Raw genomic sequence first — 18,307 nt, forward strand, 5'->3', positions numbered from 1 at the left:
GTACCTGCAGTCCTCTGGTTGACTTCCACATTTCTATTACTCTTGTTGGGTTTGACTGCTAAGAGTTCAACTGTGAGCCTGAGGGCACTTTACATTAGAAGTATATTAATCTGGGATAATACCTACTGAGTGAGTAACACACTCACCTGCCCAGCCCAGACAGACAGTTTTTGTGTCAGATGAAACACTATTTGTCAATGAACTGATGAATCAGGGAAGTCAGAACCATACCAGTAGCTAGGTGTCATTCACATCTAAAACCAGTTGAACTGCATAGCTGGAAGGGATGCATAAATTTTTTGAAAAATTGCCACAGTAGGCTTTACTGTGACTAACCCATAATAGCATTGACTGAAATAAACTGTATGGGAGTTTGAAGGTGCAAGTCCTTGCATCCCACCCTTCCACTTCAGCAGGAGATCTCTTGCAAATGAATATAAAGTACATCCCTTCCTCCTCCTCGACCCTCCTCACGAAACAAAGAGCACAGCTTTGAACAAAGCAGTAAACCAGGCAGGCTCCTGGATACCACATTCCCACTGACTGACCTATCAGACACAAAACTTTGGAAAATGGATGGAAATTAAATCGGTCCACTCCAGATTGCATCAACCAGCCCAGAACTGCTGGCTCTTTGTCCTGAGGCAATGTCACAAGGGAGATGGAAGCAAGCAGCAGGGAAAGACAATTCCTGATCTTACAGCAAGTTGTCTTTGCACCACTGAACGGAATAGCACAATTAGTCATATGTGAACCAAATGCAGCCTGTCCCCATTGAGACTTCAATATTTGATTTTGGGCTTTATGTCTCAGACAGTACCCCTTCAACTCTGAGCTTTAGGAGAGGAAAAGAAAAACCTCTTTCACTAATACTGTACGATTTTAAAATAGTGTGAGTGGTTGATCTATTGAAGTGTTACATTTTACCCCCTCCTTGTTAGCACTGTTTCAATACTGCAGTTTCAACCCCACAGACCTTCCAAATCCATTCATCTAAAAATCTACCCAAGACCCAGGAACACAACACAACACTTTGACTTTTGCTGACAAATTTCCTAGGAAACGTCGAACAGTGCCACATATCACCAAAGACAGTGAGTATCTGGTCATTGTTCTGTTTGCAGGCTTGTCACTGCAATCACTGGCTGACACACAAAGAAAACTGTAGATGCTTCTTTTTCTAATTCATTTCAAATTCATCTTAAACTCATCTAGTGCCCTATAGCCCCAGAAAGACAGGATGCTCTCCCTCTGCCTCTAATGTAGCATTTGCTCTCCTTCCACACCAGTTCCAAAAGGAAAAATGGTTTGTTTAAAAGAAGAAAGTAATTGTGCAGTTCTTCCCATGGAAACCACCAGGAGGCATAAGGGATGACGGAAGAGCACCAAGTGCCCATCCAGGACAGCACTGATGGATAGATCCATCTGGCTGCCAAGCTGTTCCCTTGTGCCCCTGCACTGACCATTCTCAGAAAGGCAGACAAAAAAAGCTTCATAATACTGTTATTTTCATGAATGAAAAGAGTGGCCCTGTAACACTTGGAGCAAACAGTGGCAGAGCACCTGCAAGGGTGAGACACTATTTATGGAATAATCACTAATTGTTATGGATACCTCTGAGAACTGAACCAAGATGTGTCGTGACATTGTTTCCCCATGGAACAAAACAAAGAACTGCACAAAGAACAGCAGAATCTGTCATCTTAGGAAGACCTGGACTGAAGTACATTATTTAATTGTATCTCTCTGGCTTTGAGATTTATCATTTCATAGTTGGATCTCAGCCACAAAGTTCAGTCATATGATAAACAGAACAGGCACAGGCACACCAAGTGCTTGCATCAAACTGATCATATAGGATACAGAGGGGGGATAAGCTAAATACTTCTCTGTTCCTGACATGTGCCTTGTCTTGCCTTTCAGAGTGTGCATTTACTCATTTGCACTGTGCTTTAGGGCAGGTGAATGCCTGGGTTGCCGAGGGATGCTTGCCTGAATCCACTCACCTCCTGCCACTCCAGAGCTTTCAGGTTATAAAGCGACCCCTGCTTATGGCCATTTATCTGGCTCTTTTGCCGCCCATTATTTTTCTACCGCCTAAATCTTTGGCAAGTTTCCTCTACCCACCCCCCCACTCCCCCCCCCAAGACACATACCGCCCGTAGAACGGACAAACTTGAGTTTCCAAAAAACCTCTCAGTGGAACAAATCGAACCACGTCGCTGTGACCTGTCCCCCCCAGCCTCCAATGGCAGGCTGCTCCTCAGCTCGAACCTCCGTTCAACAGGAAATCAAGAAGGGGGTCGGCCCGGGAAGCCAACGGGATGGATCTGGAAAGATGGTTCTGTTCGCCTTTGCCCTGACTGACTCCGGGACTGTAACATGATGCAATCTCTCGGCTATGATGAAACAGGATCAAATAGCCAAGCCTGTACGGAGACCACCTCTGCCCACCCCAAAAGGGAGAAAATAAGGAAGCTCGCCGCGGTACGAAGCAGCAGCGCGGCCGCCTGGCCGGTGCCTTTCCCGGGAAGGGATGCGAATTTCGGGATGGCGGACAGAGCGCTTCGTTCAGGAGGATCTCGGCCGGGTTTCTGCTCTTTCAAAGCCCGGGCAGGGGCCGCCCCGCGCGGGCTGCCGGGGAAGCCGCCGCCGCCCGATAACCGGGCTCCCTCCCAGCTTTTTCCATGGGCTGCTCCTGGCCAAGAAAACGTGTGAGACTTTTTTTTTTTTTTTTTTTTTTTTTTCATTTTTTAGGCTTTTTTTTTTTCCCCCCCCCAGTAGGCTCACAGCTTTCCTAGCACGGGGCTGCCTGGAGCAGCAGAGGAGCAGCGGCTGAAAAAGCCCATTTCTGAATCCAGCCCTTCCCCTCCCTCTTTTTCTCTCCTGTGCTCCCTCTCCGGCCGCGGAGCTCGGCAGGGATGCTGCCCAGGGCGGGCGGGGAGCGAGCGGGGCCGGAGCCCTCCTACCTTTGCGGCCGTCCTGCGGCGGCTGCCGGCACAAAGCGGCCGAGCGCGGCTCCTCCCGCGGCTCCTCCCGCAGCCCCGCTCTGCCGCGGAGCGCAGCCAGCGCCGCGCCGGGAGGGGACAGCGGGGAGGGGACAGCGGGGAGGGGACAGCGGGGAGGGGACAGCGGGGAGGGGACAGCGGGGCGGGAGCAGCGCCCGCTCCCACCGCCCCCGGGCCCGGGCCCGCCCCGCGGGGAGGGGACGGCGCCGGGGCGGAGCCAGCGGAACAAAGGCCGGGGGGCCCCCGCAGCACCCCCTGGGTGCAGGGCAGGATGGGGCAGGTGTGCGCAGCAGCTCCCGGGCAGGGCCAGGTGAGCCGAAGTGCTCCTCGCGAGGCAGGTGCTGGCAGATCAAACCTGGGCTTCTTTCCCCGGAGTAAAGCCTCCCTGGAGTCGGAGTTGTTCCCTGAGTCAATGCTGGAATACTGCGATATCGCAGCGGGAGCCTCAGTGCAGCCCGTGCCCTCCCTATTCCTGCGCAGGAGTGACCTGGGCACTGAACAGTGGAGAAGTAACGTGGATTTGGGGATAATAAGCATGTCGGCATTTATCTAAAATTTAAGCTCTTTTGTTAAAATGGTGTGAAAGCATGCACAGACTCGACACCAGGTTCAATCATCTTAGTTTAGCTTGATACAAGCCATATTTAAATCAAGGTGAGATTAAGGTTTATATTGATTAAACTTGCAGGCTTCAGTTTGTAACAAAATTGCTGAACCAGGGCAAGCTTGTATATGAGCAACCTGGGTAAACATCTTCCAACTTCAATTCATTTATTTTCCTCCCTGTCCATATAGAAACTGGAAAGCTGAGGTCAAAGAAGAATGTCACTAAAGGAAGAACATTAGTTAAGACAACAATATTTAGTCCAGCTGGGTGTCAGAACTCCTATTCTTGTTACTTCAACTCCAATAGTTGGATGCACAAGTGTGCTCTTGTGCAGAATATTTGGGGAACATGGTACATGCAAGTACATAATTCTGTACAAGCTTGTAGCTTATTTTGTACCTTAGAGTATGCAACTTCTTAAGCACCTTAAATTTTGATGAATAAAATTTAGGTTCTTCTGGCCAGATGTGCTCTTCTGTCCTGTTTCATCATCCTCAGTCATTCCAACATGGTGATACCCAAAGTAACAGGTTTAACCAGGGAAAATTCTATTTAGTCAGCGTGTCAGTGGCCACTTAGGATATGCATGAGATCTCTGTACCCTAAAACAAGAGAGCTGAATTCACAGCCCAACCTTTTCAACAAATATTACTTCGCCTAAAATCTCACTTTCAGCTGTTCTCTTTCTTGTATGCCTTTGGGTATGGGCAGGGAAGGACTTGCCTACTGGATGAGCTATTACAGCAGCAGCCTGCTCCTACCTGCCCTTTTGTATTCTGCATGTTGGGAGTTGGCTTTGGAGTACTGGTTTTTTTTTAGTGGTTTTTCAGGCAATAATAAAGTGCTTAGCCGGTCTTGAAAAAATTAAGCTGTAGCACCTCTTCTCCACAGCTCAACTGCTTGCAGCTATTGCTCTCTTTGAGCTACTTAACTTGCATCATGACCTGTAAAATATGATCTCTAGGGAGAACAATCCAGAACTTAGGTGTTAAAGCACAGCCCTTGGCTGCTGCGCTGCATGCAGTGCAATGTGCACAGTACCACTGATTTGTGTGCTTGCAGTGAGCACTTCCAGGATTTGCTGCCTTGACTGCCGCTAGCTTTTCGGGTTTTTTTTTAATTTTAATGCACACATCACATTATGTAACACTTCAGCCTCTGCCTGCCCCAAGATGTGCTGTGGTCTGTAAACAGGGTGCTTGGTTCTAGCAACACTTCAGAGTATTTCTTCCACAGAAATGTCATGAAGAAGTTAGGAAGCTGATCAGCAAAGAAACACAGATGAGAGAGAGTCATCACAAGACCAGCAAGGAAATAAGCACTTTATGCCCTCTGTCAGATATGAAAGTGAGATAACTAAAGGGTTTGTCCTTAGGCTGTTGGAGAGATTGGTAAAGACTTCATGTCTTGTGGTGGTAACTCCATAGGGACTAAATAATGGGCATCTATCATGGAGATGATCATCAGACAGCACAAGCTGTTCCTCATGGACAAGCTCTCTCATAAGTTGAAGGGCTCAAAAGGACTTTTTTCTTATTTGAATTCCTAGTTTCCACAATGCTACACTTTAAAATGGCATTACTCCCCCACTTTTTAGTTTGGCCATATGCATTCCATAAGCTACTTCAGCTGCAAAATACAACTTAGTGATTCATTGGATTTCTTTCCCATGAGTCTTTAATGACACTACTTAAATACAAATTCTATTTTACAGAATTAAAAAGAGCAGCATATAACTCACCTAGAACACAATATCATCAAAATAAATCAAGTGATTCCTAAGGAATTTCTTGCATGGAAACTGAAGTCACATCATTAATAGGAAATCTGTGGTCCACAGTAACTGTACGTCATACTTTGCACCCAATAAACTTCTTAAACTAATCATCTTTTAACACAAAGTAGCAGAAAGCAAATCTGTGTAAATGTCCCTATTTGAAATACATGTCCTTCAGCTTGAAAAAGCACTTTTTAGCTGTAAGACCAAATTTTCATGCAGTGCTCCAAACTGTCTTTATTCTCAATAGTTCACTATAGAGTTCCACTCTATGAAGGGTAATTTTATTACTGTAGAAATAGTCTTCACAAGCTTTAGGTAGGACTTGGTGAAGCTTAGTCATAGGGATCACTTATCTTCCTGTAATCTTCTTAGCACTGGTTATCACAAAAAGAAAAGAAAATAATCAGAGCAAAGAAAAATAAAATAATCAAGGAGTCCCAGCAGTAAGGTATCTAAATATAGTTGTTTACAAGACTGGGACTTTAACCATCAGATAATCTGTAGTGTGTTGAAATAGAAAAGTCATGACAATGACAGACCATGTTTATTATGTTTAGAATGTGCTTAAAAGAGTTTATTATGCATATTTTAAGATATTTCTTCCCTTGGAAAATCAACATTGGATGAAATCTGAGAAACACAGGCATGAGAAAAAAAAATCTCCACCCATTTGTTGTGATTTATGTCTTGTAAGGTACTCCAAGCAATTTGGATTTGGCTCACTTAACTAATGTAAAAAGGCAGGAAAACAGTACTTTAGGCATTTAGAAGTATGGGTCAGTTTTTAAAGATACACTCAATTCCACTTCAAATCTGCCTTGGACTGAGTCCATAACCTGACAACTCACTAGTTTAAGAGGCCCCAAAACCTCAGCAACATCCTGTTGAGGAAACAAGTGTAAGAAAACCTATTGGATGCTGTATGTGATGACTGGTATTCCCTGAAAGTCTTCTCAATACTTTTCAGAAAGACCTTTCAAGATGCCTATACAAAAGTATGTTCTTTTTTTTCAGTAACTAGAAGGGAAATCATAGCCGTAAGAAAAAGCCTGTATGTTCTTGTTATTTGGTATCAGAAAGACTGTAAAACAATTTGCCTATTTGGGTTGTTTTTGGGTTTTTTACTTTGTAAGGGGGGTTGAGCAGAAAAAAAAAGCCTACAATTCACAAAATGTTGACTTAATGTGAGCTTCCACAGAGCCCTGTGACACTGGTGTCAGTGTGAGGCTCCCTGAAGCAAGCCTTGCTGCAGCTGCCTCCTGACGTGTCCCACCTCCTGCCCTCACATTGTCTTGCCATGGGGGAATGGATGGTCTCAGGGAAGAGTGAAAAGCAGGAAAAATTCTGTGCAATCTGTCAGGAGATGGGCTGACATTACAGCAATTGCCACTCTCTTCAGTAAAACATACTGATGATTGGATTTCAAAAGCAGCAGGCAAGTTATGGCTTTTTAGAACAGAAATCTTCTGTTACTTTGAAACAATAATTTTTCAGTAAGGAAAACATCAGTGTTTCTGCAGTTGTCTCAGGCACTCAAGGAATTTACAGACTAGGAATAAATGTATTTTACAAACAGAAAAAAGCTCTTGATATTGATGGGGTCTTTTTCCCTTTCTTCTCATATATTGTGATCCTGTTACAGCAGAATCTATTGTTATTAAGAACCTAATACTCAGCATCTTTTTGATTTTTTTTTTAAAGAGTATCTTGTTGAAGTATCTTTTCAATGAATTATTTCTTCTTGGGTCCCACATAATTTCCAGGTCCACTGGGGAAAGAAGTAATTATATTTTAGATACACTTGTAAAATTTGTTTCATGAACCTTACAGTGCTGAGTACATACATGTCCCAAAAGGACTTCTTATACAGCAGAAATGCCTTTCTGCAGAAAGCAAATTTGAAAAAGTGTGCATTGTAGAAACTTCAAGAGGAGGGATTATGCTGCTTCTCAACAATGCACAGGCCTCTCCTTACTCTCCACACAGATAGGTCTCCTGTGTAACAAAACTATCTGCAACTAAATTCACAGAGATATAAGTACCTTGAATTAGGTTCTTGATTTTGAATCAGGGCAAAGGAGGGAATATATCCCAGAGGACAATATACATTTTATAGAATCTTAATGTGCAGGTAAAAATAGTTACTTCCCACTTATATACTTCTGTTTGAACTAAACATAAGCAAACAGTCCTTCCTTCTGATTCCAGTTTTGGAAGAAATTCTGTATAACCTGACCTTTGTGCTTTAGTGCACGTACAAATGCCAGCGATTTCAGTGGGATTAGCATTTAGTTACTGACATTTTCAAAATACTATGCTAACATCCTTTTATTAAATGCATATCAAACCCTCAGAATCATTGAAAAGTAGCTCTGCCTTTGGGTATTACTAATTTGAAAAAAAATCCTATTCTTGTAAATTTAATTCTTGTAAATTTAAATTTTGTATTAAATTTGAAATCAATGGGGGAAGATTTCCTCTAAGTCTTGCCTCCTTGTCCCTGCTTTCTTTGAATTCAAACAAGATTGGGCCAAAAATGGAAGCTTATTGAAAGATAAATTTAAGCTTCTATTCTGTATTTATATTGTCTCCTGTGCCATTTAAGTCATTTAATGAGTAAATTATTTTAGTACTTTGGCTATGATATTATTTTTATTGCACTATAAAAATAATCAGTTATCATACTGAAAAAAAGGGATTAAGACAAAAAAATGAAATTTGAAGAATTTGATGCTTATACAGCAACTCATACAGTCCTCCAGGCACTTCCATTTGTCAAAAACTAATTGTTAGATGAAAAAATATAAAATTGGGAAAAAATGGGGAGCTCAAAGTGTTTATGCTCCACCTCTGTAACTTGAGAGAATTCATTTTTTAAAGTCTGACTAGCAAAATGTCAAGTGACATGAAGAGTTTTAACCCTGTTTCTCAAGTGAATTATTCCAGGTCAGAGAACTGAAAGGAAATTCAGACAGACCATTAACAACCTCACTTGTTTAATTTGCTATCAATCATGAAGGCTTCTTAATTATCAGTTAATCGAAAAAAATATTATAGTAGTAGTGTGAGAAATAATAATGACTCTTATGTCAGAGTTCAGAATCATGTCCACTTGGATGGAAAAAAACCCCAGCACTTTGCAAGAGTGAGGTTAGGTTAAGCAAGGCATCAGCATAATGTAGATTTGTAATAAAAAAGTCAAAGACATTCTTAGCTTTCTTCTTCCCCACTCCCCCCCCCCAAAAAAAAAAAAAAAGAAAAAAAGTTATAGTTCTTGACATAACATGGCCAAAGGAAGCCTTTATTCTGTCAGACCAGTCCTGAACATAAGGTACAATGGGCTGAGAGAAATTTGCAATAGAGTTATCAAGGGCAAAGAAAGGTTTTAATCTTGAAAGAGATAAAAACCATTGCAATTTTTAGTGGAGAGACGAGGTAGAGGATGTAATAAAAGAATGTATCTTAGCAAATGGAGAAAACAGGTCAACTGCAAATCATCCATGACACAAATGTAACAAGATTTAAAAACACAAACCAATGGTACCCGGACTTGTAACAAAAGGCAAATATGTAATAGCTGGGACAGTAATGCCCAAATTATGATACATTTACCTGTGTGGGACACATTGCTTTTGCCTGGTTTTGGTTTCCTCCCCATTGCTCTGGAGCTGCTGCTTGTCCAGCCCGGCAGGGAAGGACTGGCTGGTCCCCCCTGCTTGGGTGCTGCAGATGTGTGTCCAACCATTACAAACACATGGAACCTACCTACTTAAAAACACTTGTGTGCCCAGATGTCAAACACCAAGGGGAAGGAAGAAAATGTCCTAAATAATGAAAAGTAGCAGCATTTAGAACTCACTTCTCTGAGCTGTAAGTCACAGAGATGGTGGTTGTGGGGGGGGAGTAACAACCTGCTGCAATAACCCAACAAACTGCAGTTTGCTGTGGGTGCTTCATTTCCTGGGAAGTAAACTACTGAGATCTTGCATTTCAAGGCCATGAACTTTTACTGAGTACCACCTTTTCTAACATGGCTTTTCACATACTAGAAACAGTGAGAAGGGATTCAAAGACTCAAAAAGCCTGAGCCAGCATCTCCTATGAGCCTTTAAGGATTTACCCATACCTCAGAAGCAGCTTGGATATGAAGAAGGGATGCAAGCCTTCAGTATAAAATTACATGTACAAGAGAGTTGCATCTGTCATTGCAATATTAAAAGCAGTCACCTTTTTTTCAGATACTCAAGATATCTGAAAACTGGTAGCTACAACCATGACCCATCAAGGATTCACACTGATCAAAGGTCAGGTGAGGTCTTAGGAAGCTTATAAAATGACCCTGTCCTTTTCCTCAAACACAAATCAAAGGGGCAAGAGAATATGAATGTAAGGACATGCTGAAGTTCCTGCACCAGACAGACAGAAGTGCCTGGGATCTCATCCAGCTCATCTGAAAATAGTAAAACAGCGTTTTCATACATATATGTGAAAAGGTTAGTAAAATTAATGGTCTGTTTTGGTCACACTTGGGAAATGTTAAATAGATGGCTCCTCGAAATCAAAATGTGGAATGTAAGAGCAGGCATCTCTGTCTGAATATATCTTTTTTGCCCATGTAAATTTAGCCTTGTCTCAGAGGGTTATTAGATTCCAGGTACTGTCTCACAACTATGTATTTTCTTGTTTCTGCAATTACAGGTTTCAGAGTTCTCCCCTGAACCACAAAGAAAAGAAATAGAAGAAGGTCAGACAAAAATGTTCAGCCTTCTCAGACAGCTGTAATGGTAACCTGGCATGCCTGGCTTCCTATCTGGAATTGTTGGTCAGATATTCCTTCAGCAACCACAAAAAACCATGTATTCCTTTGTCTCAAAGACTATGATGATGAAATGCTGGCTCTTTCATTGCTGAGTTTGAGACATGTCTTCTTTAAAATACATGAGGTGAGAATTAGGTCATACATAGGTCATACAAGCAGCTGAGACATACAGCTCAGATCCAAGAATGAAAATGAAATCTCTGACAGAATTCCCCTGCCTCTTGTATACATATCAAAATAAGTTTCTCTGAGACCTATATTGATCCTTTTGAGCTGCATAGCCACATCCATACTTACCAAAATGCTGAAAGGCAGCATGTCCTTGAAAAAAAAGACTATAGAACAGTAACTTAATAACTCTAAAGAGCATTATCTGAAAAACAGACGATAATTTCTCGAGAGTCAGTTTTTTACTGCCAACACCAGACCACACTATCAGATGGAATATTCTGGCAAAGTCTTATCTCATTACTCTGAAATGCCTTTTCCATTTCATAATACTATATAAGATTAGCATATGGAACCCTATTAAAATAAACCTGAATATTTACTATGCACATGTAAGTGTATTCACATTTAATTAGACACTCAAACTTCCTGAAAGAAAACTACATGACTGAAATTCCAATTTGCAATTTTTAAATGGGGAAAACATGACAGATTTGAGAAACAGAAATCTTGTAGTCTCTGGTATACCATGGTCTGGTTTATGGAGTTTAGGTGATGTACAGACAATTTAGCAGTGAAGTAAATTACAATGCTACTCACTTTATGGACCTTTTACACTGGTATATTTGGCTGGTGCCAAATCCAGCACACAGTATCATACTGTAAACGTGAATTTAATTAGGCTAGAGAGCATAACTAAATAGGTCACTGCACCATATGACAGTAGATGCTTTAAATATAGAGTGATACACTGGCACGTATCATGTGAGAAAACAAACATCTTACCAAGCTGTGCCACCTTTGCACAGAAGAGATGTCTACAGACCATTTCAAACTTTCAGGGAAATGAAATAAGGACACACAAGAGTACTTGTTCATCTAAAGTCAGCAAAGGTTTTGGGTATGGAAGCCAAAATTCCTTTTTGGTTTTGGCTGGTAGTAGGATCGCAAGCTGATAAACTGACTGTCCTCTAAAACATTTTTGTGTGTTTGGCATTGAATATGTGCCTGTTTAGTGAATAGTATAGTGAGCACAAAAAAATTACTGTGTTAGGGCATTTTGTGAGATCTGTGCAACTCAAAGTACTTTCCTGATTGCTTGAAAGTGATTTGGTAACATGGTCTAGGAACTGCCAGTAGTTTTAAGACTGGTATTCCACCAGCTTGGTAAAAACTGGCTTATTTTCCCCAATAGACTGTAGGCATAGAATTAATTTCATCCAAGATTAGACAGCCTGCAATGCATACCTCAGCAGTGGGATTGCCTTTCTTCATATTCAGTGGACAGGAATGTGATAGGGGCAATTCATCTCACATTTTGAACATTAGGATGTGAATGAAGAGCTTTTTACTCTTCACTGACCATAAAAGGGAGCACAGAATGACAAAGGAACTTGAGAGGAAATATAGAAAGAGGGTGGGGTACAACTCCTTATACAGTCGAGCATCGTGATAAGAACTGATGCTTGTGAGCTAAAAAGTCTAGATGGGGATATGTAAAACAAGAGTTGTACCAGACTTAGCTCAAGTAGGACAAGGACCTTCAAGAGATACTTTTAAGATGAACTGTCTCAAAGTAGTGTAAATGGGTCAAACAGCTCACATGAGCTCACCATCCTTACTTGTCATTAGCCACACATCTGCTGCTGTGTAAAAGAGTAGAGCAGCACAGAGCTGTTGACTGCCTGTGGTGCTTAGTAATGCACTTTTTCCTTATAGCATAGGTTGAATCCCACACCAGTACAACAGGTGCTGGGGTTAAGAAATTTTCAAATTATTTATGAAAATCCATACTGAACCTGATCTGCACTGACACATGGATTTCTTTGATCAACCTGCAATTTTTTTTAGTCACTGAGAAGATGCCTGGAACCAATACGATGCACCAGGAATGTGTGGACGAGTAGAGTGGTTGTCACCAACGTAAAACTTCCTCATAATCTTTCTCCAACCAACTATTCTCCTGGATTTAGATTTTTGTAGTAGCAATGGACCCTGCTGGTCACATTCAGGACTGGCCCATTTCAGTGGGCTGCCAGTTTTCATTAAAAAATGTAACAAGCTCTTCTGAGGTCGAAGAGCATTATGGATGTGGTCTACATGTGATCAGGGGCTCTCATTTGAAACTGGCTGACAGTTCTCTACCCAAGCTAATGGTTCTGTACATCACCAGTGAAGCAACTTTTGCTTGGTGAGATGTGACATTTGCTTGATGGATTGTTTAAATCATGACAGACTTTACAGTAACTTGTCATTCAGAGGTACACTCAATGCTCTCCTCAGTGGGCAGATTTAATGCAAACTATCGTGGGAAGACCCTATCCAGAGCAGCAATACGATCTAAAAATTACACACACATTAGCAAAGTCATTCAGTTATGTCTTTGTTTTAATGAATTTTTTTAAACATTTGTATCATCAGACAAAACATTTAGGTCATGAGAAAATATTTATTTCCAACAGCATGGACTTTGAAAGTTAGTTGGAAGAAGGCATGTTCAATGCTATGATTTTTCCAACGCTGGGTCAATTGAAATAGTGTGTTGTAGTGCATATATTAACCAGTTACCTTAGGGAAATGCGAAAAGACATCGTGAAGAAGGAGGTGAGTACAAACATTCAAGGCAGTAAAAATGCAGAATACTGACACATGGCTGAAAAATGTACTTTTTGTAATGCTCATTTAGTATCACACAAAACTAGCAACTCACTTTAAAACATTCTTTGTCAGCAACCATACCTCTGACCATATGAAACTATTAAATTTAATACAGTCTTTCAGCTGGAAGAGATATTAAGGTCTAACACATATCAAATGCTTAGATTTTGTTAGCTTTGCCTGTTATTTAAGATAGTTTCAAGGTACTGCACCAGTATCACATAGGTTTGTTTTTTTTTCAAATTTACTTGTACAGAAACATGCGAATAGTAATGCATGAAGGTTTTATATATTTGATTATAATTGTCTGTATTATTGATAGAGCACACCAAGCTTTTTTTGTTACATTTTATGCTGAACTGTTCCATTTCCACATCTACCAAATGCCATCACAGTTCTCATGGCTTATTGTGTAAAGCTGGAAAGTTGAGAAAGTAAGAATGTCTTCACTTAGGACATATATTAATGAAAATAATTCTTTTATAGATAGATATATCTATCTACATAGTAATTAAGATTACATGGTATTTTTATCAGCATGAAATGTAAAAAAAACCATTCTTCAAACACTCCAAACTAGTAGGAAAACACAGTCAACTGGCACAATACACTCTTAAACCAGTTTTGTATAAGGCTTCAGTTTTCCTGATGAATGGGACTAAATCTTTAAGTAGGTCTGTATACATTTTAGTAATTATAACTGTTTTATGTCACAATATATTCTTAATAAAATAAAAACTCTGGTGTTGTAATTAAAGATAGCTAGTTACCTTCTAGACAAATATGATCTTTTAAAGAGTATGCTGTGTTTAAATATAACAAGTAGAATTAAGGTGCTTCCATATTTCTGCTTTCATTCTTAAAAAGTACCAGAGATAAACAATTGCAACCATTGCTTGTGGATATGCTTTTCTTTGGCTTTTACCACATTTTTAACAGCATGTGATCCCCCGCTGGAAAACTTCTATATGAATTACTTACTTGATTTTGTAAAAATTGCATTATAAAACTTAATGGAACAAAATGTTCAATGCATTTCCTGTGTCACAGCTACACTCTTTTCTCTTCCTTTAAGAATTTCCATTTGCATCAAGCAACAAATGCAAGCAACAATAAATTTAAAGCTAGATTTTTTGCACATTGTAAACTGGGTAGAACCAGGAGTTACTGACAAAACCAGCTGGAAATGCAAAATTACCAAATTCTCTGTATCCCAATACATTACCATCTAATCTGTCTTGTTTCCCCGACACATACTAACACAATGAAGCTGGACAATGGTTCAACAGCAAGTGCATGTGATAGTTCTGGCAAGACTATTTTTGTTTTGATTAAGCACATATTTTATCCGGGAGGGCTTAGAAAAGCAGGGCCTTTTTCTTCAGGTCATTCCGCTTCCAAAGTGCCAGACGATCAAATTCCTCAATACTCATTTTGAAGACTTCCTGGAACTCTTCAGGGGACAAATGCCTCTTGAAAATGAAAATACAAAAGATATCATTAAGCTTGTCTGTGCACAGGAATATTTCTGCCCTTCCTAAGTTTTAAAACACACCACAAAATAATGCATTAGGGTTTGCATTTAAATTCCAAAACTGTTTCTGGAAAAGACTGCATCAAAACCAAATGAGCTCAGAGTAGCTGGGAAATGAAATTATTGATGGCAGTAGTGACTTTTGAAAAAAAATAGTCTTTTCAATATAGTTCCAACTGAGCAGAAGCTATGGTTTTTGGGAAAAAATATGTGCTTATCCAGGGTGCCTGATGACAGAGCACACTGAGACAAATTTAAGTTATTCCAGGACTTTAAAGAGATTGATAACAATGTAATTTTAGAGTTGGATTTGTTCTGCCTTGATCTTTAATGAGAGCAGTGGATACCACACTGGCCCACTAATAGCAACTTTGTAACTAAGGAGAGAGCATACTGCTAAATTCTGAAATCCAAAATGTGCTCATCCATGGGGAGAGACTCTAGTAAGAAGTTCAAGCTGGATAAAGTAGGGGCTTTTTAAATGTCAAGAAATACACTTCTATTTAATGTTTTCCTGATTTAATATTTAAAAAAAAGAAAAAAGAGATTGAGAAAAAGGGGAGAAATCCAACATAAAGAATTGGAAGGAGGTAGGATAGCAATTCCCTAGCAATTACTAGCATCCACACAGAAAAGGTGGAAAAGGTAAATGTGTGAATGAGAAATTAATTTGCAAAATTCATCCAATAATTGTGGACTAATGCTTGCTCAAGTATTTCAGCAGTATCAGTTACGCTTCTCTGTTTCTGATGAGTTAAGCACACACCATCTAAAAGGGACAGATTCAGTGCAATGAAAATTAAAAATTGCAATTGTTAAACATGGACTCTTCCACGAAGGTGTCCTTGAAGCCTGTGACGACTCCTGTGATCTAACCCTCTGCTCCCCAGCCAAGCTCTTGAAGCTCATCAGACACAGTTCTCCTCCCACGCTCACCCAGGCAGCCCCAGCCTCAGCATCTCAGTGCCTGCTTTAGTACTGCATCCAAAAACCAGGCCCCCAAAAGCTGCTAAGCACAAGAAATGCTTGGACACGCCTCATACAGCAGAATCAAACTCTTCACACATTAGACAACTGTGTTATTTCAAGAGAAGGATATCGGCCCTTTTCTTCCATCCCACTGCCTCCTGGTTGCAGGACTTCCCAGGAGGTGAGAAACCTTGGTTCAAAGTCCTCAACACTCGGAGGAGGCTCAGAAACACCATCTACTCTACACTACTCACTCTTAAGACACACTGGCAGGGTAATGTTAAAGGACATACGGTGCTCATGGATGTGAATAATGAACCAGCTTCCAGCAAACACTGAGGGCAAGGTGCTGAAGGGAGGGGGGAGCACAGCACGCCCAGGGGAAGGGGAGCCACGGGGTCCTTTGGACCCTGTACTGGCAATTCAAATAGGCCAAGGTTGTCTAGCATTTCAAGCAGATCCTTGCATCATCTGGAAGAGTGCTAGCCTCTATTAGCCACAATTGTGGCGGGGAACATGATAACATGTCCTGGCAATCCCATGATGGTTTACCTGACCAGGATGAACCCAGCCTCATTGGCCCTACCTTACAAAACTATTTTTTTTGACAGGTCTGGAAGTAAAATTTTACTTTCCACTTAACTAACAACGACTTCATCTTTGTAATGGAATTTACTCAAGAAAACTAAAAAATTGCTTGTAAGAAGTCATTATATATAATTACTTTAAACGTTCATCATGGGTCCTTGTTGTTTCTTAAAAAAGGACAGCCTTGGTTTTTTTCCCTTGAGATTCCACATATTCAGAACAACAGTGACTAAGATCTTGGAACTGAGCCTTCATTTTTCATTTGACAAATGGCAGCAACTCACCATAAGCGCTGCTCATAGCATGGAACAAACACACCATGCATATTTGGCAAAGGAGATCACTTCTCGCATGAAAATGAGCAACATCTGACAATGTATTTTAGAAACAACCTCTTGCTGACAGAATTTAATTCTACAGGGCTCAGAAACAAAAAGTAACTTCTCTCACATTGGTTTTTTAAGAATATTTTCTAGGTAATCCAGTGGACAAATTAGAGTAAGTTTAGGTTTAATAATTTCTCACTGCAAGGACCATGTTTGTAGGTTGTAGGATTGAAAAAGAAGTCTGGATGAACAAAGTGTATAATATTGTATTTTATTTTACTTTATAGATTGTGGGTAAGACTTGAGCCATCTCACTCAGGAGAAAGCAGTGGCAAACTGTAGTTCATACTCGAACTAAGAAGAAAATGAGAAAGCCTATGCCCTTGCAGGTAAAATTACCTTGCCAATCTTCTAAAACCATAGAAAATTGCATAAAACTTTAAAAGGACTGTGTTTTCACCATTTCTTTTTTCCTGAGGTAATTTACACCACGTATTATAAGAAACTGCTGCAGTCTCATCAGATCTGTTCCAGTATTGAAGGAAATGGAGGAAAGCTCAACGAGCCCTACATCATCCCTTTCCTCCAGGATGCCAAACATTTGCTACATCTTCACCTCTTAATGAAGCTTGCCACCCATCTCAGTACAAGACGTGCAATTCGCCCTTCCCTCTCCAATTTCGTACTTTGCCATTTATCCTTCTGCTTTGCCCTCAGGCTTAGTGAGCTTTTGCTCCACATGCAGCTAGCCATGAATGAATTACTTGTGCACTGTGTCCAGATGACACCACCTTCATTCTTTGCATATATTAATTTTTTAATTCTTATACCGAAGTTTTGTTTTATAACAGCACCATTTTTTTTTCCTCCTCACAGAAGGTCACATTTGGCGCTGCCTGGTCCAAAAGCAGTAGACAGTTTCTAGCCCAGGGACAAAGTGACTGAGATGGGGAAAGCACAAGTTCACTTATTTCCACATCCATTCCATTAGAGAGTTTCTTTGCTTTTATTTTTCCTTCACATATGCCCTCCTCTCAAGGACTAACAAACTGACTGCAATATTAGCAGTTTCTTACTCCATCAATGCATTATCCACATGCAAAATAATTCTGGTAGAAGGAAACATTTTCCCTTTGGTCTGAACTCTCTCTGAGAACACCAGTCTGTGCCCAGTGTAACATGTTTTCCCTGCACCTTAGAAGCTTTCACCATACCCTTCTTAAGCACCATGGGCTCTAGATTTGGGACTGATCCTAGAAGCAACAATGACTTTTGTCTTCAAATTTTGGAATAAAACCTTGATCCCAGAAAGATGTCATCAAACTGGCAAAGCTTTGGATAAAAGCAATGGAAGTAATCATGGGTTGCAATTTGATTTATGAGGAAAGACTTAAAAGGCCTAAGTATGCCTAAGCTCAGCCAAATGATAACTAAGGTAAAACATGGTAAATGTCTACAAGTATTTGAAGGGTCTATACACCAGGGGAATACACCAGTGTGAGAAGTTTATGTTCACACTTTTCTATGTATACGTGATGCTAAATTTTGTCTGCACTATTGTTGGGACTTTCCTAATAGCTTTCCTCAAAGCTTTAAAACCTAGAGCTCTTCCCAAACCTAAAGGCAGAAAAAATGTATCTGTAAGAAATCTTGGACTGATTTATCTTTCTTCTCAGCCATTGGAATATTAATTAGTCTTAACTGAAGCGTTACCTTCTCTCATTAGTCAAACAAAAGAAGGGAAATTGAAAACTATGAGCAGGGAATATGACAGATATTCATCTTGAGGTATGAGAGAATATGTGTGAAGCTATGCTTTACAAAGCCAAGAACATGATTTCCTTTTCTTT

General features: G+C 40.4%; 2 protein-coding genes across 8 annotated transcripts in view; both read right to left on the reverse strand.

Moving 5' to 3' along the window:
* Nucleotides 1-3,077, reverse strand: part of AFAP1 (actin filament associated protein 1) — a 114,647-nt gene extending 111,570 nt beyond the window's left edge. The window contains exon 1 of the mRNA XM_069014511.1: nucleotides 2,970-3,077. The gene's annotated coding sequence lies outside the window, so the exon portion shown is untranslated. The remainder of the gene's footprint in view (nucleotides 1-2,969) is intronic.
* Nucleotides 3,078-12,752: 9,675 nt separating this feature from the next.
* ABLIM2 (actin binding LIM protein family member 2) overlaps nucleotides 12,753-18,307 on the reverse strand; it is a 131,276-nt gene continuing 125,721 nt past the window's right edge. For all 7 annotated transcript variants that reach the window (XM_069014522.1, XM_069014526.1, XM_069014525.1 and 4 more), the window contains one exon: nucleotides 12,753-14,512. In XM_069014522.1, coding sequence (XP_068870623.1) covers nucleotides 14,399-14,512 — 114 coding nt within the window. In that variant the 3' untranslated portion in view covers nucleotides 12,753-14,398. The remainder of the gene's footprint in view (nucleotides 14,513-18,307) is intronic.

This window comes from Aphelocoma coerulescens, chromosome 4 (genome assembly GCF_041296385.1).
Source record: "Aphelocoma coerulescens isolate FSJ_1873_10779 chromosome 4, UR_Acoe_1.0, whole genome shotgun sequence".
NCBI lineage: Eukaryota > Metazoa > Chordata > Aves > Passeriformes > Corvidae > Aphelocoma > Aphelocoma coerulescens.